The sequence below is a fragment of the Hyperolius riggenbachi genome, chromosome 1, assembly GCF_040937935.1.
Source record: "Hyperolius riggenbachi isolate aHypRig1 chromosome 1, aHypRig1.pri, whole genome shotgun sequence".
In the NCBI taxonomy this organism is placed as follows: domain Eukaryota; kingdom Metazoa; phylum Chordata; class Amphibia; order Anura; family Hyperoliidae; genus Hyperolius; species Hyperolius riggenbachi.
The window spans coordinates 528,860,281-528,884,048 of NC_090646.1; the positions used below are offsets into that span (position 1 = coordinate 528,860,281).

The 23,768-nt window shown below is 42.9% G+C and overlaps 1 protein-coding gene across 2 annotated transcripts in view; it reads left to right on the forward strand.

The window, feature by feature from the left end:
• The window catches only part of SUDS3 (SDS3 homolog, SIN3A corepressor complex component), a 69,825-nt gene that overhangs the window by 26,383 nt on the left and 19,674 nt on the right, over positions 1 to 23,768 (forward strand). The window contains exons 5-8 of one of the 2 annotated variants that reach the window (XM_068246274.1): positions 1,751 to 1,770; positions 3,834 to 3,990; positions 6,882 to 6,977; positions 19,768 to 19,874. In XM_068246274.1, the coding sequence (XP_068102375.1) occupies positions 1,751 to 1,770; positions 3,834 to 3,990; positions 6,882 to 6,977; positions 19,768 to 19,874 (380 nt within the window). The remainder of the gene's footprint in view (positions 1 to 1,750; positions 1,771 to 3,833; positions 3,991 to 6,881; positions 6,978 to 19,767; positions 19,875 to 23,768) is intronic. The other variant, XM_068246282.1, reaches the window with a different exon arrangement.

Sequence of the window (23,768 nt, forward strand, 5' to 3'; positions counted from 1 at the left end):
TACTGAGGCTCTTAAGGGCTGGAGATCATTAACCACTTCACCACTGAGGGGTTTTACCCCTTGAAAACCAGAGCAATTTTCACCTTTCAACGCTCCATCCATTCATTAGTCTATAACTTTATTATTACTTATCGCAATGAAATGAACTATATCTTGTTTTTTTTCGCCACCAAGTAGGCTTTCTTTAGGTGGGACATTATGCCAAGATTTTATTCTAAATGTGTTTTAATGGGAAAATAGGAAAAAAATTTGGGAAAAAAATATTATTTTTCAGTTTTCGGCCATTATAGTTTTTACATAATGCATGCTACTGTAATTAAAACCCATGAAATGTATTTGCCCATTTGTCCCGGTTATAAAACCATTTAAATTATGTCCCTATCACAATGTTTGGCGCCAATATTTTATTTGGAAATAAAGGTGCATTTTTTCAGTTTTGCGTCCATCCCTAATTACAAGCCCATAGTTTAAAAAGTAACAGTGTTATACCCTCTAGACATAAATATTTAAAAAGTTCAGTCCCTAAGGTAACTATTTATGGTTTTTTTATTGTATTTTTGTTTTGTTTTTTTAAATTACAAAAAAAAAAAAAAAAAAAATTGGGGAGCGTGGGAGATAATGAGTTAATTTATTGTGTAATCCAAATTATTTGTATGTGTAAAATGCTTTTAGGGTGTAGTTTACCATTTGGCCACAAGATGGCCACAGTGAGTCTGTTTACATGCGACTTGTAAGTGTCCGGAAGGACGCTTACAGGAAGCAGTAGGAGGCTGGGAGAATCACAATGATCGCGCTGTTTCTAATAGAAGCAGCGTATCATTGCGGGGGCTTAGATCAACGAACGGGAATGGATTTTCCCGTTCATTGATCTCCGGGCGAGCGGGCGGTGTCATGCACGAGCGGCGGGTGTGCGCGCATGAGCGGCTGGAGCGTGGACAGCGGCGGTAGCACGGAAGGTACGGATTTCTCCGTCCCTGGGAGTGAAAGGATGGAAAAGGGGACGGAGAAATTCGTACCGCCGGGGGTAAAGTGGTTAAAGAAGATACGTGATGCAGCACATGTGACCTGGATCTGTTAAAGCTCACCTCAAGCACAGCTTTATGTAGGCATCAGGTTGTCTGAGCCATATTGGACCATTATATAGGATACTGGATGTTAAAGTGGATCCAAGATAAACTTTTACTCATTGCATAATTGTGTTGCTTACATATAGTTTATAGGGCATTCCTCAAGCCAAATATATATTTATTTTTGTTTTAATACTCTAATTCCCTATAAACTAAACAAGCCTCGCCCACAGCTCAAAGTGCCTTGGCACTCCATGTAGCAAGGGCTTATGGGAGCTTAGTCTGGGCAGAATGAGGAGGAGGTTACTAGCCAGAGATTTCAGAGGCAGAGGGGAGGAGGGAGTAGGAGAGGGAGCTGAGGGCTGGAGATGCAGTTGCAGCTTGCCTGTGTGTGATGTGACAAACAAAACATGGTCGCTGTCCTTGTATCACAGGAATAAATAAACCTGAAGCTGTTTGCAGCTAGATTTGCTGTGTAAACTATCTAACCTTTAGAGAGGATACAGTATATAGACCAGTTACTTGTCATAGTTCATTTTTCATCTCGGATCCACTTTAAGGGAATCGGCATGCGTCTTTTAGGTAGAATGTATCATGTCATATCTATAAACAGAAAACAGATGTTATAAAACGATTAAAAAAACTAACTTGATGTTTTTGGGGTTTTTTTTTTATCATTCCAGAGCTCTTCCTGCAGTTGGAGGTAAGCATTTTAATTTTTTTCTCCTTTTTTTTTCTTTTATGCAAAATATATTATGCCTCTTACATCAATGAGTGAAAGAACGGTCATACATACAGTGGTGTGAAAAACTATTTGCCCCCTTCCTGATTTCTTATTCTTTTGCATGTTTGTCACACTTAAATGTTTCTGCTCATCAAAAACCATTAACTATTAGTCAAAGATAACATAATTGAACACAAAATGCAGTTTTAGATGATGGTTTTTTATTATTTAGTGAGGGAAAAAAACTCAAAACCTACATGGCCCTGTGTGAAAAAGTGATTGCCCCCCTTGTTAAAAAATAACTTAATTGTGGTTTATCACACCTGAGTTCAATTTCTGTAGTCACCCCCAGGCCTGATTACTGCCACACCTGTTTCAATCAAGAAATCACTTAAATAGGAGCTATCTGACACAGAGAAGTAGACCAAAAGCACCTCAAAAGCTAAACATCATGCCAAGATCCAAAGAAATTCAGGAACAAATGAGAACAAAAGTAATTGAGATCTATCAGTCTGGTAAAGGTTATAAAGCCATTTCTAAAGCTTTGGGACTCCAGCGAACCACAGTGAGAGCCATTATCCACAAATGGCAAACACATGGAACAGTGATGAACCTTCCCAGGAGTGGCTGGCCGACCAAAATTACCCCAAGAGCGCAGAGAAAATTCATCCGAGAGGCCACAAAAGACCCCAGGACAACATCTAAAGAACTGCAGGCCTCACTTGCCTCAATTAAGGTCAGTGTTCACAACTCCACCATAAGAAAGAGACTGGGCAAAAACGGCCTGCATGGCAGATATCCTAGGCGCAAACCACTTTTAAGCAAAAAGAACATTAAGGCTCGTCTCAATTTTGCTAAAAAACATCTCAATGATTGCCAAGACTTGTGGGGAAATACCTTGTGGACCGCCGAGACAAAAGTTGAACTTTTTGGAAAGTGCGTGTCCTGTTAAATCTGTCGTAGACGTAACACAGCATTTCAGCAAAAGAACATCATACCAACAGTAAAATATGGTGGTGGTAGTGTGATGGTCTGGGGTTGTTTTGCTGCTTCAGGACCTGGAAGGCTTGCTGTGATAGATGGAACCATGAATTCTACTGTCTACCAAAAAATCCTGAAGGAGAATGTCCGGCCATCTGTTTGTCAACTTAAGCTGAAGCAACCTTGGGTGCTGCAGCAGGACAATGACCCAAAAGACACCAGCAAATCCACCTCTGAATGGCTGAAGAAAAACAAAATGAAGACTTTGGAGTGGCCTAGTCAAAGCCCTGACCTGAATCCTATTGAGATGTTGTGGCATGACCTTAAAAAGACAGTTCATGCTAGAAAACCCTCAAATAAAGCTGAATTACAACAATTCTGCAAAGATGAGTTAGCCAAAATTCCTCCGCTGTAAAAGACTTGTTGCAAGTTATCGCAAACGCTTGATTGCAGTTATTGCTGCTAAGGATGGCCCAACCAGTTATTAGGTTCAGGGGGCAATTTCTTTTTCACACAGGGCCATGTAGGTTTTGAGTTTTTTTTTCTCACTAAATAATAAAAACCATCATTTAAAACCGCATTTTGTGTTCAATTATGTTATCTTTAACTAATGGTTAATGGTTTTTGATGAGCAGAAACATTTAAGTGTGACAAACATGCAAAAGAATAAGAAATCAGGAAGGGGGCAAATAGTTTTTCACACCACTGTATATTAAGTGTACCAAGCTGAAGCTCGGGTACAAAATAACATACAGTGCTATAGAAGCGCTAAACACTTAAAAAATCGCCAAGTGTGAATGGTGAGTTTTGGGGTGTTTTTTTTTTTACACATTCAACGCAAAAAATCGCCAGAGCAAAACGTTAGCAAAAGCGCAATTTGCAAGTGTGAATGGGCCCTTAAGGGACAATCTTGATAAATGTCAACTGCTAGTATATTTTAAAAAATGGCCTATATATAGTCCCCATGTGTTAACCTTTTGAGTACTTAAATTGCATCCCCAACCCCTGGCCTTGCAGGTATGTTTTACAGAGAGGCAGACAAAAATTGTTTGATTTTTCAGACAGAGCAAGTGGAGAGAAATTATATTAAGGAGAAGAAAGCAGCTGTTAAAGAGTTTGAAGATAAGAAGATTGAATTGAAAGAGAATTTGATTGCCGAATTGGAGGAAAAAAAGAAAATGATTGAAAATGAGAAATTAACAATGGAATTAACTGGAGGTAGAATGCGTTATAAGCAAATATGTACATATTATACTTGTTTTGAGATGTGTATTATTCAAATGATTATTAGTTTTCAGAATGGGTTGTATGATGCAGGACGTTCTATTATTTCTCGATCTAAACCTCTGTCCTCAACTAGTGACTGCAGATCTTAAAAGCAGGCACCATATTTTTTCATGGAACTAAAACAATTGGTCATCTGTTTTGTAATTAACATTTTATGTGCATAGCTGATATAGCTCCTAACCTCAGGATTACCACCTCCCACCTTCCCATGTGGCCATAATTTAGATCAGCATGCACATTCATGAAAAGCACAGATGGGCCTACGCTCCACACTGAGGGCCAGCGGACATCAAAAACCTCTAGCAGATCTTCAAAATGCTAGAGGTTTTGAAGCAGATTTTCAGAGCGATTCTAGGCATGTATAGAGAGGTTTTCTAAACATGCCTTGCAGTATTTGGAGCGTTTTGTGTAGCAGATGTCATATATTGTTACAGTAAAAGCTGTTACTGAACAGCTACTGTAACAAAAGGCCTGGAAAACTGCTCTGATCTAGCGTTTGTAGAGCGGTTTTCCACTTTCCTATACTTTAGCATTCAGGCAGAAATGCCTCAGAAATCTGAACGCTGCAGCCCCCGAGTTTGCGTTTGTGGAAAAAACAAACCGTTCTGGTGTGCACCAGCCCATTGAAATACATTACCCAAGCAGTTTTAAAACTGCTAGCGTTTTTAAATGCCCTCCAGAACCGCTCTGGTGTGCACCAGCCCTCAGAGTATACACGAAGATTTGCATAATATGTTAAAGAGAAACCGTGACCAAGAATTGAACTTCATTCCATTCAGTAGCTGATGCCTCCTTTTCCATGAGAAATCTTTTTTTCCTTTTCTCAAACGGATCATCAAGAGGCTCGGTATGGCTGATATTGTGGTGAAACTCCTCTTGTAGTGTGATGTCAGGACCATGGTGCTGACATCACACTGTGGGAGCCTTGTTGCATTGTGGGAATTAACAGCTGTTTCCAACTTTCAAAAAAACAAGCAGCGGCTACTTCCACTGATATCACCTGTCAGCAGTAAAACTGTCACCATATGATAAATGTCAGATTGTAAATCAGGAAGAGGAAATATTTTACAACGGGCAAACACTGACTAAATCATTTATACATAGTTATTGTAAAAATTAGGCACTTTTGTTCATTACATTATTTTCACTGGAGTTCCTCTATAGGCAAAATATGAGAGCTCCACTGTGCTCTGCTGTGAATGCAAAGATTGTGCTAGTTAAAGAGACTCTGAAGTCTCCCTAAAATGAGGTTTTTATTTTAAAAACCTTATTACCAGAATAGAAAAATAGAATAGCTTTGCAGAATCCCCACGGCTGAAAATCCCCTCGATCACCCCAAACTCACAGGGGTGCACGGCGGGCTCCTTCCGCATAGAGGCAGCGCAGCTCTGCCCCTATGCGCGTCAATCAGCGTGGCTCCGCCGCCTCTCCCCCGCTCCATTCAGTCTTCCTTCACTGAGAGGGGCGGGGGAGAGGCGGAGATGCGTGCTGATTGATGCGGCAGCAAAAGCCGCGACCAAGAAAGTCGTGGATTTTGCCTGCCGTGTACCCCGTGAGTTTGGGGTGATCGAGGGGGTTTTCAGCCGTGGTTGAAGGGAGACTTTAAAATCTCTTTAAATTTCAGGCCTTCTTCCTTACATTTCAGCATTTTTAAGCTGTTAAAGGACAACTGAAGTGAGGAGAATATGGAGGCTGCCCTATAAAGGACAACCGAATTGAGAGGGATTTATGGAGGCTGCCATATTTGTTTAATTATAGGCAATACCAGTTGCCTGGCAGCCCTGCTGATCTACTGTGGTTGGCTGCAGTAGTATCTGAATCACACCAGAAACAAGCATGCAGCTAATCTAGCCAGATCTGACAATGTCAGAAACACCTGATCTGCTGCATGCTTGTTCAGAGTCTATGGCTAAATGTATTAGAGGCAGAGGATGAGCAGGACTGCCCGACAACTGGTATTGCCTAAAATTAAACAAATATGGCAGCCTCCATAAATCCCTCTCGATTTGGTTGTCCTTTAAGTAAACAACTGAAGTAAATGGGATATGGATGAAGCATTATTTATTTCCTTTTAAAATACAAATTGCCTGGCATCCTGCTGATCCTTCATGCATCAGTAGTGTAGGAATCACACACCTGAAACGAAATATGTGGCAAATCCAGTCAATCTTCAGTCAAACATCTGATCTGTATGCTTGTTCAGGGTCTACGACTAAGGCCTTGTTCACATTATATGCGTTTTTTGTAAAAATTTAAGCGCGGACGATTTTCAACATCGCCCTGAAAACGCTTGTGCAATGATTCTCCATAAGAATGTTCATATCTGAGCGATTAATTTGCGATCCGTTTAGAAAAGCGGTGCTTGGGCCATTTTTGAGGTGATTGACCTCAATGGAAGGTATAGGAAAAACCGTAAACGCTCACAAAATCACTTTGGCAATCCAATTGTGTGAGCGTATCTTTTAAAAAATACATTGTATTATTTTCCGGATTTTTTTTTTTTTCCGGATCAAAAGACGGAAGCGCTCTGCAAAACCGCTCACAAAAGCAAGCGAACGTGCAGAAAATCGCCGGAAAATGTTTTTTAAAAAAAGCAAGCCGAATGCAATGTGAAGAAGGCATCAAAGTATTAGAGGCAGAGGATCAGCAGGACAGCCAGGCCACTTGCGTTGTGTAAAAGGAAATATGGCAGCCTCATAGCCCTCTCACTTCCATTGTCCTTTAACATTATGAATAAAACAATTTGTATTGAATTTAAAGAATTATAGATTGTTGTTTTCCAAGTTCTTGTTGTTGAGTATGTATTGCATCTTACTTTACAGATTCCATGGAGGTCAAACCAATTATGACTCGTAAATTGCGGCGGCGGCCCAACGATCCAGTGCCAATTCCCGATAAGAGGAGAAAACCTGCTCCTGATATCCTTTGCTTAAAACTCTTTGATCAGGATGAACTTTGCTTTAATATTTGCTTTTATTTTATACTCGCTACAAAATGTGTGTGGCTGATTGCCATTGTATTGTAGAAGCGTTTGCAACAAGTAAAAAGACCGCAATGTCCAAAGGCCAAAATAGTATGTAAGCAAATAAGCACAGGTCAAAAGGAATGTACAGTTTCCACCGTGTAGTCTGGTAACTCCACAATTAGGAGTGCATCCCAACACCAATCCAAGAAATAAAAATTATCAGCCACATACAACCCACATTATGGGCTTGATTCACAAAGCGGTGCTAACTGTTAGCACGCCTGTGAAAACCCCCTTAGCACGTCTAAACGAGCTTTTTGCGTGCAATTTGCGCATGAACCACATCGCGGGCAAAGTTATGCGCGCAAAACTTTGCGCACGCACTGCACAGAGCGCTCCGTGCGAAGTGCTCATTAAAGCCTATGGGACATAGCGAGCGCATAGGACTTTGTGCATGCAAAACTTTGTGCGCGGTACTTAGCGCGTGATCTGATTGAGAAAACTGGTGCTAACCTACTTAGCACCCTGGTTAGCGCGCCTAAAGACTTTAGACGTGTTAAGTAGGTTAGCACCGCATAGTGAATCAAGCCCTATAAGGTTATATGAAAAGCTTCTCTCGTCCTGGGAAATCACATGGGTCCTCCAGGCTCAACACTATGTCGCCCCCCCCAGTTGGTATCAGTGAAGTACATGAGGTGTGTCATAAAAAACAAGCAGTAGCATTACTCAGTGTACACTGTTTTATTCGTATCAAATAAAATATCTAAAAAAGACACATATGGAGCCCAAACCATGGGTACCCTGAAATAAGAATGTGTGGGCGTGCCAACCAGTAGTAGGTTTAAAAGGATAAGAGGTCGTTCGTTTGCAAAACCGGTCGGGAAGGAGAGGGACGACACCTCTTATCCTTTTAAACCTACTGCTGACCAGGACACACCTGTATTCTTATTTTAAGGTATACCTGGTTCAGGCCCCGTATGTGTCCCTTTTTTTTTTTTATTTGCTTTGATACAATTTTAGAATAAAGCAGTCTACACTGAGTATTGCTGCTGCGTGTTTGTTTTATGATACACCTCCTGTACTTCACTAACACGAACTGGAGGATGACATCATCTTAGCCTTGAGCCTGGAGGACTGTGATTTCCCGGGACGTGAGAAGCTTTTCATACAACCTTATAATGTGGGTTGTATGTGGCTGGTATTTGATTGGTGTTGGGATGCACTCCTAATTGTGGAGTAACCAGACTGCACAGTGAAAATTTGCATACCTATAAACTGGCCGCAGGGAGGTTTGGGTGCAGGGTAACTCCCGATAAACGGCTCACCCTACTCCTGTATAAGTCCCGGCGGCGTTAATTACTGTTCACCCCCCTCCAGGCCGCCATGCATAGTGGTGAAAGATGTAATTCAGCTTCCAACTATTTCTGGCGGACGAATTACAATATTTTTTCATAGTAATTTGTGCTCCCATCTTTTGACGGCGCACAAATTACTATCTGAGTGCCACTATAGCCGTAATTCCGATTACGGCCACTGTGGAGTTGAATAAATTATTTGTCAATTCTGTTTTATCGAGACTCGAGTGAGTTTCCTTTTTGTAAGAGGAAGGTAAGTCCACCCTAACATTCCCCTCTGCTTTTAAACTGTTTTTAAAACATTTTACTCTACTCTGGCGCCTCTGTATACCGAGCTTTTGCTGATCTTCTAGTCCACCCTGAGTGGAGGGGTGCATCCCTATCTACTATCTACAGAGAGCGACTTCTTAACCTAAGTGGGGTCAGGTCCTAATGCTCCCCACCTGCATTTAAAGTGGTTGCCTATGGGTAACCTGTGTTTGTGAGTATATACACATAAAATTGTATTGAACTCTTCATTTTACCTGACAATACTGCAACATATTGGGCTCTCGATTCTCTTCTTGTTTTTAAGCGTACCAGAATGAGTGTACTTCTTGTTTTATTTTTAGACCACAGGTGTGCTTTACGAGTCAAAACTGTTACAAAAGGAATTTTAGACTTTTGCGGGAAATTCACACAAGTGGACAATGCTGAAGATATGACTCTTTGATACAATGTACAGTAGTCAGTGTACAACTTGTATAACCGTGTAAATTTGCTGTTCCATCAGAATAACGCAACAAACAGTCATTGATGTCTAAATCGCTTTCAACAAAAGTGAGTACACCCCCAAGTGAAGAATGTGTTAATATTCTGCCCAGGTGTGAATGATTTACTTTTATCACCATTACACTCTTACTGGTCACTGGAAGTTCAAAATGGTACCTTATGGCAGAGAGCACTTGGAGGATCTTAAAAAAAAGAATTGTTGCGCCAAATAAAGATGGTCAATTCTATAAGAAGATAGCCAACACCTTGAAACTTGGCTGCAAAACTGTGGCCAAGACCACATAGTGGTTTAACAAGACAAGTACCATTCAGAACAGGCCTCATGGCAGTCGACCAAAATAAGTTAAGTGCATGTGCTCAGCATCATATGCAGAGGGTTTTTTTTGCAAATGTGTGGCAGCATTGCTGCAGAGGTTGGAGGGGTAAGGGGTCAGCCTGTCAGTGCCCAGACCATATGCCACACACTACATCAAATTGGTCTGCATGGCTGTAGTCCCAGAAGGAAGTCTTAGTGTGGCAGCAGGGCACTATCTGCACAGAGTTTTTATGTTCTCCCTGTGTCTGTGTGGGTTTCCTCTGGGTATTCCGGTTCCTTGAACATCCCAAAAACACAGATACAGTAAGTTAATTGGCTTCCCCCTAAATTGGCCCTAGACTGATTCAGTGGGGTGTGGATGTTTGGGCAACCTTGTTAATCGTCATGATTTTCCTGTAAAAATTGTTGGTTGTTACGATAAAAAATGCCAGTTAAATATCATATAGGAGGCACACACAGTGATTTTTGAGAAGTGAATGAAGTTTATTGGATTTACAGAAAGTGTGCAATAATTGTTTTAATAAAATTAATCAGGTGCATACATTTGGGCACCACAAAAAAGAAATGAAATCAATCCTCCTTTTGCAGAAATTACAGCCTCCAAACACTTCCTGTAGGTTCCAATGAGAGTCTGGATTCTGGTTGAAGGTATTTTGGACCATTCCTCTGTACAAAAGATTTCTAGTTCATTCTGGTTTGATGGCTTCTGAGCATGGACAACTCTCTTTAAAGAAAATCTGTAACGAAAAAATTCCCCCGGGGTAGGGGGGGAGTACTCACCTCCGGTGGGGGAAGCCTCCGGATCCTATTGATCTGTTCTCATTGGTCCCAAGGCGACGTCGAAATTCCTCCCGGAGCGGCGGCGACGTAAATATTAACCTTTTGGCTCCAGCGCAGGCGCAGTATCCGCTCCTTCCCACGGAGGTAGGCGGAAATAGCCGATCTCCAGCGGGCCGCTCTATTGCGCAGGCGCAAGTCGCCTGCGCAGTAGAGCGGACCCGATGGAGATCGGCTATTTCCGCCTATCTCCGTTAGAGCCACAACAGCGCCCCCGCTGGAGCCTGGAAAGGTAAATATTGAACAGGCTGTCGGGCTGCTGTTCGGAGGGCTGCAGCGAGACCCCCGTGGGACAGAGGAGGACGGGGAAGTCTCATTAGGATCCAGAGGCTTCCCCCTCCCGAGGTGAGTACCCCCAGGGGGCGTTTTTGGTTTTACAGTGTCTCTTTAACTCACACCACAGATTTTCAATTATACAGTGGTTTGCAAAAGTATTCAGCCCCCTTGAAGTTTTCCACATTTTGTCATATTACTGCCACACACCTGAATCCATTTTATTGGAATTCCACGTGAAAGACCAATACAAAGTGGTGTACACGTGAGAAGTGGAACGAAAATCATGCATGATTCCAAACATTTTTACAAATAACTGCAAAGTGGGGTGTGCGTAATTATTCAGCCCCCTGAGTCAATACTTTGTAGAACCACCTTTTGCTGCAATTACAGCTGCCAGTCTTTTAGGGTATGTCTCTACCAGCTTTGCACAGCTAGAGACTGAAATCCTTGCCCATTCTTCTTTGCAAAACATCTCCAGCTCAGTCAGATTAGATGGACAGCGTTTGTGAACAGCAGTTTTCAGATCTTGCCACGGATTCTCGATTGGATTTAGATCTGGACTTTGACTGGGCCATTCCAACACATGGATATGTTTTTGTTTTAAACCATTCCATTGTTGCCCTGGCTTTGTCCTGGGCATTGTTGCTCAGGTCGTTGTCCTGCTGGAAGGTGAACCTCCGCCCCAGTCTAAAGTCTTTTGCAGACTCCAAGAGGTTTTCTTCCAAGATTGCCCTGTATTTGGCTCCATCCATCTTCCCTTCAACTCTGACCAGCTTCCCTGTCCCTGCTGAAGGGAAGCACCCCGGAGCATGATGCTGCCACCACCATATTTGACAGTGGGGAGTGATGTGCAGTTAGTTTTTTTCCCACAATCCTTCAGGGCAAAGGTGAGACGTAGCTCCTCCCAGGAACAGGAACAGACAGCACTTCCCCTATAAAAAAGTCACATGGTTAGTCCACCCTCAGTGCTGTTTGTTCCTGCGTCCAGGCAGGTCGGCATCTCCCCTCTGGGTGAAGCCTGTGTGCTGGGCTGCAGGTGGATCTCTCAGGGTGGCTGAGACTGTGGTACTGAGGCAGTCTGGCCATGCGCCCCAGGCTGGAGCTTTCCTGGGGTTTGCCTATCTTTCTCTCCCGCTGCCAGGGAGAGCAAGTGTGGAAGGCGTGGGTTCCCCTTGGCGGCCTTGCGGCAGAGGAGCAGGACAGAGGTAAGCCAGCGGCCATGTGCAGCGTGGAGCGCATTGCGGCCATTAGGACGCTTGGCCGCGTCCGGATGCGTAATTTCCGGCGGGTATGCCGGATGTAGCAATTTGTAGAGCTGGTTCATTACTCCTTCTGAACCTCCGGTCCGCCCCTCATCCAATTGCGGCAGGCCGGATATGTTTTAAAGGGGAGGCTGCGCAGGCCTGTTTGCACTGTTGCTCAGAGGGAGTTTGGTCCTGCGCTGGACATGAAAGTTTGGAGACATGTCAGACGCTGTGAGGATTGAGAGCAACCAGGCCGCCCAGAAGGTGAGATAATGGCTTCTCTCTCTGGGCTAAATGTGCTAAAGCTGTACAGAGTTACATGCCTTGTTGGTTTTGTTTGTTTGCAGGCCAAAACTGAGGCTGCTGCTAAATCTGCTGAGGCTGCTGCTGCAGATAAGCATAGGCTCCCTCCTAATTATAAGAGATGCCCTTTGTGCAATTTTAAGCTAATGTTGCCCTATGCAAAGACTCTGTCAGTTGTGCATAGAGAGGGTTATGAGGGAGGAGCCGGGTCTCTCTGTTCAGAATACATTGAGATCCTTTAGGGCTGGTTCAGACGGGCGTTTTTGTGGCGTTTAACGCAGCGTTTCAGACGCAGCGTTTTTTGGGATCTACTGCCATCCCATGCAAGTGAATGGGAGCGTTTAGAGCTGGCTTTTGCAGGCTTTCATGAAAGCCTGGCAGTAGATCCCAGCGTTGCGTCTAGTCTCAAAAGCAACATGCTGCTTTCAGAGGCAGTAAACGCGAGGAAACAATAGCAGAGACCAGAACTGCTAGCCTTGAACGCTTTTCAAAAGCTTTCAAAAGCTAGCTTTTAAACGCTGGCATTTAAACGCTGGCGTTTGAACGCAATGCCAAGCAAAAGCTCAGCAGACGCCCGTGTGAACCAGCCCTTAGAGAGGAGATTAATGCTTCATTGGAATCAATTAAGTCCTTATTGTTGAATGCTAATCCATCTACTTCTCAGGTTGCTGTATCTGGAGTATCTGTGACTGAGGTTGATGTTAGTCAGGCTGAGTTTGCAACTAGTTCTGAGGATTCAGACATTAGAGAAATAAAATCTGAGTCTGTTTCAAAGTTTAAATTCCGTACTGAGGATACGGAGGCGTTGATTGCTGCCATTAATTACTCTTTTGGAGTTGAGTAAGGATGTGGTAGCTAATTTGTCTATTCATGATCAATTATACAAAGCTAAAGGTTCCACTTGATAAAAAAGTGGATGCTTATTTGAAGAGGTCTTTGGAGGCTAGTGTGGCTATGTTTAGGCCGGCTGTTGCCTCTACATGTGTGGTCAGAGCTTTGGAGCTGTGGATTAATCAGCTCAGAGCTAATATACTGGCACCTGTTGAGCATTTGTTGAATTCTATTGCGATTCTCATTAAATCTGCTGCATATTTAGCCGATTCCTCGGCTGAGGCAATTAGGTTTACACCCACTGCTGAAATTAATGATCAGCTTTGGAAAGTACATCGAACAAATCAAAAAAAAATTTTTTCCTAAAAAGAAAAAAGCTGTTGCAACTAAAGTTTTTTTGTGTGATCAAAAAGATGCCTCTAAAGATCAGAGAAAAGGCAGAAAGTGGACTTCTGACAAGTCTGGGAAAAGGGGCTTTAAATATAAAGCTCCGAAGACCCAGTCAAAATCCCAATGACTCGTGTCAGGCGGTGGGGGAAGGCTAACCTCCCTGGCGGTAAGCCCGAGCTGAGCTCGGGCTATGCCGCGCAGGGGGAGATCTCAGCCCCTGGTGGGGCGATTTTTTTTATGCTGTAAAGTGCTGTGCGCGCAGCCAGCACTTTGCTAGCCGCGCGCACAGCTTGATCGCCGCCGCTGTGCGGCGATCGGCCGCACGCAGCGGCGAAAGAGGGCCCCCCCGCCAGAGCCCTGCGCTGCCCGGACCAATGAGTTCCGGGCAGCGCTATGGGCTGGATCGGGTGTGCCTGACGTCAGGACATCGGATGACGTCATCCCGATCGTCGCCATGGCAACAGGAGAAGCCAAACAGGGGAACGCGTTATATACGCGTTCCCCTGTTTGCTATAGATGCCGGCGACGATCGCACTAGAGGGCCACATGCGCCCTCTAGTGGTGTTTCATGTAGCTACCACTCTGGTAGCTTTACATGAAACAAAAAAATAAATAAAAAAAAAAAGGATTTTTGCCAATTTGGCAAAAAAATTAACCGCCAGGGAGGCTAAAGGCTCATACACACATCAGACTATAGTCTTTGGAAAATGAAAGATCACAGACCAATCTTACCACCCTTCATGTAGTATGAGAGCCATACTCTACACAGTCTTTTCTATGGAGTTGTACTCCACATCAGAAAATGCTGTACAGACACAAAAGATCAGTATCTGCAAAAGATCTGTTCCTGCCAAAAATCCATTCCTGCAAATTGCAATGATAGTCTATGAGATCTGTAGATCATCATACACAAGAGTGATTAAGATGTGGAATGCATTGCCACAGGAAGTCGTTATGGCAAACTCTATACCTGCATTTAAAGGGGGCTTAGATGCTTTCCTTGCGTTGAAAGACATCCATGGCTACAATTACTAGGTAATGCCTAATGATGTTGATCCAGGGATTTCATCTGATTTTATCTGATTGCCATCTGGAGTCGGGAAGGAATTTTTCCCTTTAGGGGCTAATTGGACCATGCCTTGTAAGGGTTTTTTCGCCTTCCTCTGGATCAACAGGGATATGTGAGGGAGCAGGCTGGTGTTGTACTTTATACTGGTTGAACTCGATGGACGTATGTCTTTTTTCAACCAAAATAACTATGTAACTATGTAACTATATACACACATGATTTAACTGACATTCATCTGCAGATCAAGCAATCATCTGCAGATCTGAAAATCCATCCTGGTGGATCTGATCTGCAGATGAATGTCAGTTAAATCATGTGTGTATGATGATCTGCAGATCTCATAGACTATCATTGCAATTTGCAGGAACGGATTTTTGGCAGGAACAGATCTTTTGCAAATACTGATCTTTTGTGTCTGTACAGCATCTGTGTGTGCAGCATCTTGCAAAGATTTTTTTCTGATGTGGAGTTCAGCTCCATAGAAAAGACTGTGTAGAGTATGGCTCTCATACTACATGGAAGGGGGTAAAATTGGTCTGTGATCTTTCATTTTCCAAAGACTATGGTCTGATGTGTGTATGAGCCTTAAGATGTTTCTCTCTCAGGTGGGCAAAAGGGGCAAAAAGCCCGTTTATTTGGCGAACAATAAAGTTTGGTTACCAAATAGTTTGCGCTCCATCCATCGTCAAGATTTGTGGTCTCAAAGGCCCCAGGAGATCCCACTCTGTTTCCAGAAATTTTGAGTATATTGCAAAACATGCTAAAACAGAATGCATTTCATCCTGTGCCGGATCAAACAATCAGAAACAGTCTGTATGCATGTTGGATTATTAGGGCTCTGTACAAGTTAACAAGCTGACACATCATTGCATTCCAGCGGTGTGTAGCTGCTAAGGGTAACGATGGTTAATTTGCATATATTCAGCAGTGGTGCCTGGGAGACATCTCAAGCTCATTCCAACCTGAATTATTGCAAATTCTTTCTGTTTTAAGAAAGCAAACTTTTTTGCTTAGCATTTTAGTAAGAGGGCTTTTAGGACCATTGTAGCCTCTTACACACTCTGAGTTCTGGGTCACCATGAGCTTGCTGGTTAGTCTGTATCCAGTGCCAGTAAAGGAACAAAAGCAAAGCTTCTGTTTCACTATTTTTGTAGTAAAAAGTCGTCGGGCAAGTTCCGCCTGATTCTGAACCTAAAAAGACTTAACCTGTTATGAGACAGAAAAAGTTCGGATGGAATCCATTTTTTCAGTAAGGGAGCTGCTGTTTCCAGGGGCCTTTATGGCATCTCTCGATCTAAGAGATGCATATTGGCATTCACCTAAAATCGCAAAAATTCCTAAAATTTGCAGTTGGAGTAAATAGGAGGGTAGAACACTACCAGTTTGTTTGCCTTTCGTTTGGGATCACTTCTGCCCCAAGAGTGTTCACAAAGATGCTGGGAGAAGCATTGATTCCGTTAAGAGAGCAGTCGATTTTAATCATTCCATGTTTAGACGACTTGCTTATTCTCGGAAGTTCAGCAGATCAACTGACAAACCATTTTGGTATCGGAACATCTCCGATCCATCCCTAGGTTGGATTATCAACCTAGAGAAGTACTCTTTGATTCCAAGTCAGAAAACACCTTTTCTAGGCATGCTAGTGGATTCATTAAAACAGAGGATTTTCTTTCCTCCGGAAAATATCCTAAAGATAAATTTTGGCAGTGAAATCATTACAGAAGGAAGACAAGGTTTCCCTAAGGATGATTTTGTCTGTGCTGGGATTGATATCATCCACAATGGTGGCAGTACCCTGGGCACTGGCGCACATCAGGAAGTTGCAGAGTTTCCTTCTAGGAAATTGGGACGGTCATCCATAAACATAAGATTTCAAATTCACAATTCCTCAAACTGTGGTGTTGTCTCTGCAGTGGTGGTTGGAGGAATCCAACCTTGTGAAGGGAAGGCTTTGGAAGGAGCCTGTAGACAAGGTAATTACTACGGATGCAAGCGCTTGGGGCTGGAGAGCTCGTATAGCTCACAGAGCCTTTCAAGGGAAGTGGACAGAACTGGAGACTGAGGTCATCCAACTGGAGGGAATTAAGGGCAGTAAAGCGGGCCTTATTTCAGGCGCAATCGATACTGTCACAGTCCAATGTTCTGATCCACTCTGACAATGTTACGGCAGTAGCGTTTTGTCAACAAACAGGGAGGCACGAGATCCCTGTTGTTGCAAGAAGAAGTGGAGGAGATCTTGTCCTGGGCAGAAAAGAATGTGATATCCTTGAGAGCTGTTCGTCTCGAGGGAACACTCAATATAGAGGCAGACAAACTGAGCAGAAGCAGGATTCTGTCATCAGAGTGGTCTCTAAACAGAGAGAGGTGTTCCCAGACATCACAAAACGATGGGGAACACAGTCAATCAATCTGTTCACAACAGAAGACCATGCCCAGATTCAGAGTTTCTTCCTCAATCCAAGAGAGCATATATCTGGGGGTGACTGCATTCATTCAGGAGTGGAACTTTCCACTTCGGTATGCATTTCCTCCTCTCAATTTGATTCCGGCAGTTATCAGCAAGAGGTTGTCAAAATCGGATGATTTTGATTGCACCTTAGGGGACCCTTGGAGACTTCCTTGCAGGCCAGATCTGCTGCTGCAAGGGAACCTGTGGCATCCACATCCAGGCAGATTGAATCTGTCAGTCTGGATCCTTACTCAAAAAATTGGGAGTATCTGACAAGGCAGCCTCTACATTGATTGGTATCCGTAAAGAAGTTACTAGGAAGATCTACTTGAAATACTGGAAAACGTTCCATCTTTGGCTGTCAGGCTTTAAGTTTGATAGCCTGTCAGTTCCAGCAGTCCTGGATTTTCTTCAGGAGGGTTGGGATAAAAAGGTTTCTGTAAGTACGCTTAAAGTGCAGATTGCTGCTTTATCTGCTTTTTCAGTTATCCCCTTGTCTTTCTCTCCTTTTGATAGTGAGGTTTCTGAAGGCTTTTTCTAGGAAACTGCCAGTTTATAAACCATACGTTTCTCCTTCGGATTATCCGTGGTTTTAAAGGGACTGTCCAAAGGTTCCTTAGAGCCTCTTAAGGACAGTTTTTAGATATCTTACATTTAAAAACAGTATTTTTTAGTAGTCATCACTACAGCCAGAAGGGTCAGTGAGCTACAAGCTTTGTCTATGAAAAGTCCTTACTTTCAGGATACATTAGTGTTACAGACATATCCAGAGTTTTGTCCGAAGGTTATGTCTAGGTTTCGCAGGATATTATTTTGCCTACTTTCTTTGTGAATCTAAAGTGTGGAAAAGAGAGGATTTTTCACTCATTAGATGTTAGAAGATGTGTTCTGGAATATTTGAACAGAATTTCAGATGTCAGGAAGACAGATTCTTTGTTTTATTTTCAGGGAAAACTGTAGGTCAGAGAGCTTCTAAATCTACTATAGCTAATTGAATTAGGTTAGCTATTATAGAAGCTTACAGAGTTATGGAAGTGAGGCTCCTGCCTCATTTAAAGCGCATTCTACTAGAGCTAGGGCAGCTTCTTGGGCTAATAATGCAGGGGCTTCGCCTGAGCAAATATGTAAGGCAGCAACGTGGTCAAGCTTTTCTACGTTCATCCGTCATTACCGAATTGATGCAATGTCTGCACACGACCAAGCGTTTGGTAGAAAGGTTCTCCAAGCAGTGGTCCCACCCTGAGGTTGTATTACTTGTTAATCGTCTCACCTTTGCCCTGAAGGATTGTGGGAAAAAATCAGTTAGTACCTGCTAACGTTGTTTTGAACAATCCTTCAGGGCAACGATCCCACCCGGGTGTTAATGGTCTGTGTCTGATAGTTGCACGGTTATGGGTTAGTGGAATGTTCACCTGTCGGTACTTGGCTAAACGCACTGAGGGTGGACTAACCATGTGACTTTTTTATAGGGGAAGTGCTGTCTGTTCCTGTTCCTGGGAGGAGCTACGTCTCACCTTTGCCCTGAAGGATTGTTCAAAACAACGTTAGCAGGTACTAACTTTGATTTTCTCCACACATAGCGTTTTGCATTTTGGCCAAAAAGTTCCATTTTGGTCTCCTCTGACCAGAGCACCTTCTTCCACATGTTTGCTGTGTCCCCCACATGGCTTGTGGCAAACTGCAAACGGGACTTCTTTTGCTTTTCTGTTAACTGCTTTCTTCTTGCCACTCTTTTATAAAGGCCAACTTTGTACAGTGCATGACTAATAGTTGTCCTATGGACAGTTTCCCCCACCTGAGCTGTAGATCTCTTCAGTTCGTCCAGAGTCACCATGGGCCTCTTGACTGTATTTCTGATAAGCGCTCTCCTTGTTCGGCCTGTGAGTTTAGGTAGACGGCCTTGTCTTGGTAGGTTTACAGTTGTGCCATACTCCTTCCATTTCCGAATGATTGCTTGAACAGTGCTCCGTGGGATGTTAAGGGCTTTGGAAATCTTTTTGTAGCCTAAGCCTGCTTTAAATTTCTCAATAATTTATCACTGACCTGTCTGGTGTGTTCTTTGGACTTCATGATGGTGTTGCTCCCAATATTCTCTATTCTCAACCTCTGAGGCTGTCACAGAGCAGCTGTATTTGTACTGACATTAGATTACACACAGGTGCTTTCTATTTAGTCATTAGCACTCATCAGGCAATGTCTATGGGCAGTTGACTGCACTCAGACCAAAGGGGGTTGAATAATTACGCACACCCCACTTTGCAGTTATGTATTTGTAAAACATGTTTGGAATCATGTATGATTTTCGTGCCATTTCCCACATGTACACCACTTTGTATTGGTCTTTCAGGTGGAATTCCAATAAAATTGATTCATGTTTGTGGCAGTAATATGCCAAAATGTGGAAAACTTCAAGGGGGCCGAATACTTTTGCAAACCACTGTATTCAGGTCTGGGGACTGAGATGGCCATTTCCAGAAAGTTGTACTTGTTCCTCTGCATGAATGCCTTACATCTTGTAACAGAAGGTGGAGAAGTGCAAGGTCTATAACTTCCACCAGCTCTGTGTTGTTGTCATGGAGGAGTAGAAGAGGATTCCAGTGGCAAACTGTGAAGCTCTGCTGAACTCTGTGCCCAGGATAGCAAGGCAGTGCTGGAAAACAATGGTGGGCACAAAAAATATTGACACTTTGGGCACAAATTTGGCATTCTTCATTTAGAGCTCTACTCTCTTTTGTTGCCAACATATGATTTTATTTTTTAATATGTGAATTACAAGTTGCTTCTAGTTAGTGTCTGAACTCAGGCTTTAAAGAGAGGTTTGTTTTAATTATTTCTTTATGTATTTATTTATGTTTCCCAGTATGTTTATGCACATTTATTTGTTGAGCCTTAATTCTTCCACCCCAGCTTAACTACCTGCTTACAGATGAACAGATTATGGAAGATCTAAGAACGCTAAATAAGGTGAGAGGATGTTTAGCTGAAGATTTCCAAATCCCTTGCAAACAGGTACATAGTTATTACAGCTATCTTCACACTTTACTGCTTGTTTTTTGTTGTAAGATTTCATGAAATGTAACAAAATGATGCCATTTATGCTATACATTTTATTTGCTATCACAGTAGTATTTACTTTAATATTTGTGTCTCATTATTCTGGAAGGATGTTGATTTTTTTTTTTTTGTGGCTAACTTTTTCTTTTTTTCTTTTTGCTGCTAAACTGACATTGCCAAACCACACCCCGGTGGCATGGCCAAAAAACGCACTTTACAAAGTTCATGAAAGGTCACCTGAACTGAGAGGGATATGGAGGCTGCCATATTTACTTCTTTTAAACTATACCAGTTGCCCAGCAGTCTTGCTGATCACTTTGGCTGCAGTAGTACCTGAACGAGCATGCAGCTTGCAACTGAAGTCCGACTAGATTACCGTAAGTCGGACTTCAGAAGCGTCTTACCTGCATGCTTGTTCAGGGTCTATGGCTAAAAGTTTTAGTGGCAGGGGATCAGCAGGACAGCCGGACAACTAGTATTGCTTAAAAGGAAATGAATATGGCAGCCTCTGTATCCCTTTCAGTTCAGGTGTGTTTTTTAAAGATTGACTAAACTGTGTATTTTCTCACCATAAGCAGTCACTACAGTTGAAATATAATACTGTATTGGGAATTTAGTACAGAGCATGATCATGGTGTTAAGTTTTTTAAATGAATATTTTTTTTAATAACCGTAAGCTAAAATCATTACTGGCTCTTATAAAAACGGTCTTCTTTATTCCAACTACAGTAAATATAAAGTAAGGGTCTAAGCTTCATTAATGGAAAATAGTCTATAAATGTGAGCATGCTTTTATAATTGGGAAAAGGAAGAATGCACACAAACCATAAATAAGGTTGTTGATGCTAAAGCCTAACAGAATCCATTGTTTAACATTATTTTCATTAAAATCATGGCCCTTATACTACTGCAATATTTGCCATATGTACTTATGGATTTTGTGCAGTTCTTGTATGTAATTGTTAAGAAGTGTAGTTTACCTCAGCGCAACAAAAAAGATCAGTATAGCTGGACACTCACAGCCTATGGATAATGTAGCGTGGATTCGTTTAGAATCTACAGTAGCTTATCCTGTGGTCACAGCGCACTTGGAGCAGAAATGCGCTGTAAATGCTGCAAATCTTTATGTAATCACAATATCCTGCGGGCAGCCTGAGACATTGCTGGGACTGGCAGCAGAGGAGCCAGGAAGCACTTCAGGCTGTCACTGGCTTGAAATAAATATCGGAACCATGCTGGAACGCACCGCCAGCGGAAGCAGGAAGCCGGGTGATCACCTGATCGGAGGGGCTCTGGAGACTGGCTGCATCATCTCTGAGCAGAGTGCTGCCTGCAGGATATCGGGATTACATCAAGATCTGCAGCATTTACAGCGCATTTCTGCTCTAAGTGCGCTGTGACTACAGGATAAAGTACTGTAGATTCTAAACTAATGCACGGTACATCATCCATGGGCTGTGAGTGCCCAGCTATACTGATCTTTGTTGTGCTGAGGAAAACTACACTTCTTATCTACACCTTTGACCTTGGAACCTGCCCCTAACCTTTCAGCAAGTTACTTTCCATACATTGCGCTACTCTAATTGTGTGACCATGTATGTAATTGTGCTCTAGTTTGTACGTGGAGGGGGTGTGGGAAGTATTTTTTCATGGGGACCTATTATTTCTCTTTTTTCCCTGCTACTAAGGTCAGACACAAAAACAAGTCAGTAGTACATCCCGTGTTTTATTTAGAGACCCTTGGGTATTTCCTCCATCAGAGATACACCTGATGCTGTCATATGCTTGTTTTCAAACTTTTCACAACCTTGCACATCTGGACCCCGGCAATGGCTGTCAATGAAGGGTACGGTCTTGCCGAGATCCATTTTGTTCAAACATTTAATGTGGAAGTAATATAATATGTATATTATCGGTATGTTAACCTTTTTTTCCCAAATTGTAATGCAATTGCCTGCATTTTGAAGATTTCCCTTTTAAGTCGTGCTCCCTGAGTGACATGCTGCCTCGGCAGTATTCCTAAGACTTCAGTGGTGCCTGTCCCCTGCCTCATGACATTGGTGGGCATGTTTAAAGCTTTCATAGGTTTTTTTCTGAGACATGGGCAGAAGCGGGCATTCTCTGTTACCCTCAATTGCTACATTTAAATTTGAAAATCTCAGCGACCATGCCCCCTATTGACCTCTGATTTAGAGGTTAGGGAGTGGACCCCTCAAGTCACTTTGGTGTAAAATTTCAGAGACCAAGCATTGCTGGTTCCATAGATAGGTTTGTGAACCCTTTTTTTTTTTTTTTTTTTTTTTTTGTGAAGCAGCGGGACTGTGGCATGGGCAATTCTGCAAGAATGTGGATTGGGAGGTCCCCTCCCTGCCCTCCAAATTTGGGTTTAGTAGGGGGCAAGGCTGCAGAGGGTTGTACCTCTGTACTCTTAACCAATCTGATGGCTGTATTAAAGGGAAGGTCCAAGCAAAATAAACAAATGAGTTTCACTTACCTGGGGCTTCTACCAGCCCCATGCAGCCATCCTGTGCCCTCGTAGTCACTCACTGTTGCTCCAGTCCCCCGCTGGCAGCTTGCCGACCTCGGAGGTCGGCGGGACGCATTGCGTACATTTTTACGCATCCCCGCTGGTGCAGGAACTTTGACACATACATTTTTACGCATTGCTGGTTCAATGCGTAAATTTTTACGCATTGAACCAGTAACGCGTAAAAATGTATGTGTCAATGTTCCTGCACCAGCGGGGATGCGTAAAAATGTACGCAATGCGTCCCGCCGACCTCCGAGGTCGGCAAGCTGCCAGCGGGGGACTGGAGCAACAGTGAGTGACTACGAGGGCACAGAATGGCTGCATGGAGCTGGAAGAAGCCCCAGGTAAGTGAAACTCATTTTTTTATTTTGCTTGGACCTTCCCTTTAAAGGGGAACTGAAGAGAGAGGTATATGGAGGCTGTCATGTTTATTTCCTTTTAGACAATACCAGTTGCCTGGCAGCCCTGCTAATCCTCTGCCTCTAATACTATTAGCCATAGCCCCTGAACAAGCATGCAGCAGATCAGGTGTTTCAGTGGTTCAGACTTCTAAGTCTGATCTGACAAGACTAGCTGCATGCTTGTTTCTGGTTTTAATCAGATACTACTGCAGAGATATAGACCAGCAGGGCTGCCAGGCAACTGGTATTGATTAAAAGGAAATAAACATGACAGCCTCCATATACCTCTCTCTTCAGTTCCCCTTTAACCCCAACTGGGACAAAGAATGAGTAAAATTGCAAAGACTAATTTGTAGATTAGATTTTATTAGGTTTTATATCTCGGGGGCTATGAATCAGTACACCATACATTTCAGTTTTGATCTGATTTAAATATGAATAATTGTAGAGATCAGATTACGCCACTCTGTAGGTGGTGAATGAAATCCTACTACCCCTCTTTCTCCAGCAAAGTAAGAGCTTCACTAAATTATAAACCCAAAAAGAAAGCTTCAAGATGGCTCATTAGGGAAAAATGTATGCGAGTTTCCATGATCAGCTGCTATGTTTACTTCTAATAATTGTAAAATGACAGTGTATATTCACTTAGAACTGGTGAAACAGATGTAATTATGTTCGGAGCACTCATTCTTTAGTATACATTGCGTTACTTTTTTTTAAGGTGTGTAAACACCTTTGCCTTGTGTTGGGGATCGGGAACCAATCCCCTTGGGTGACATCGCAGGGCTGGCCAGTATGGCATGGCAGCATGTCACTGCAGTGATGTGAGTGACATCACATGGCCGGCGAAGAAGCGGCGTGAACAATTACGTTGGCGGTCGGTTGAATTGATGCACTCGATGGATCGCTGGGCAGTTG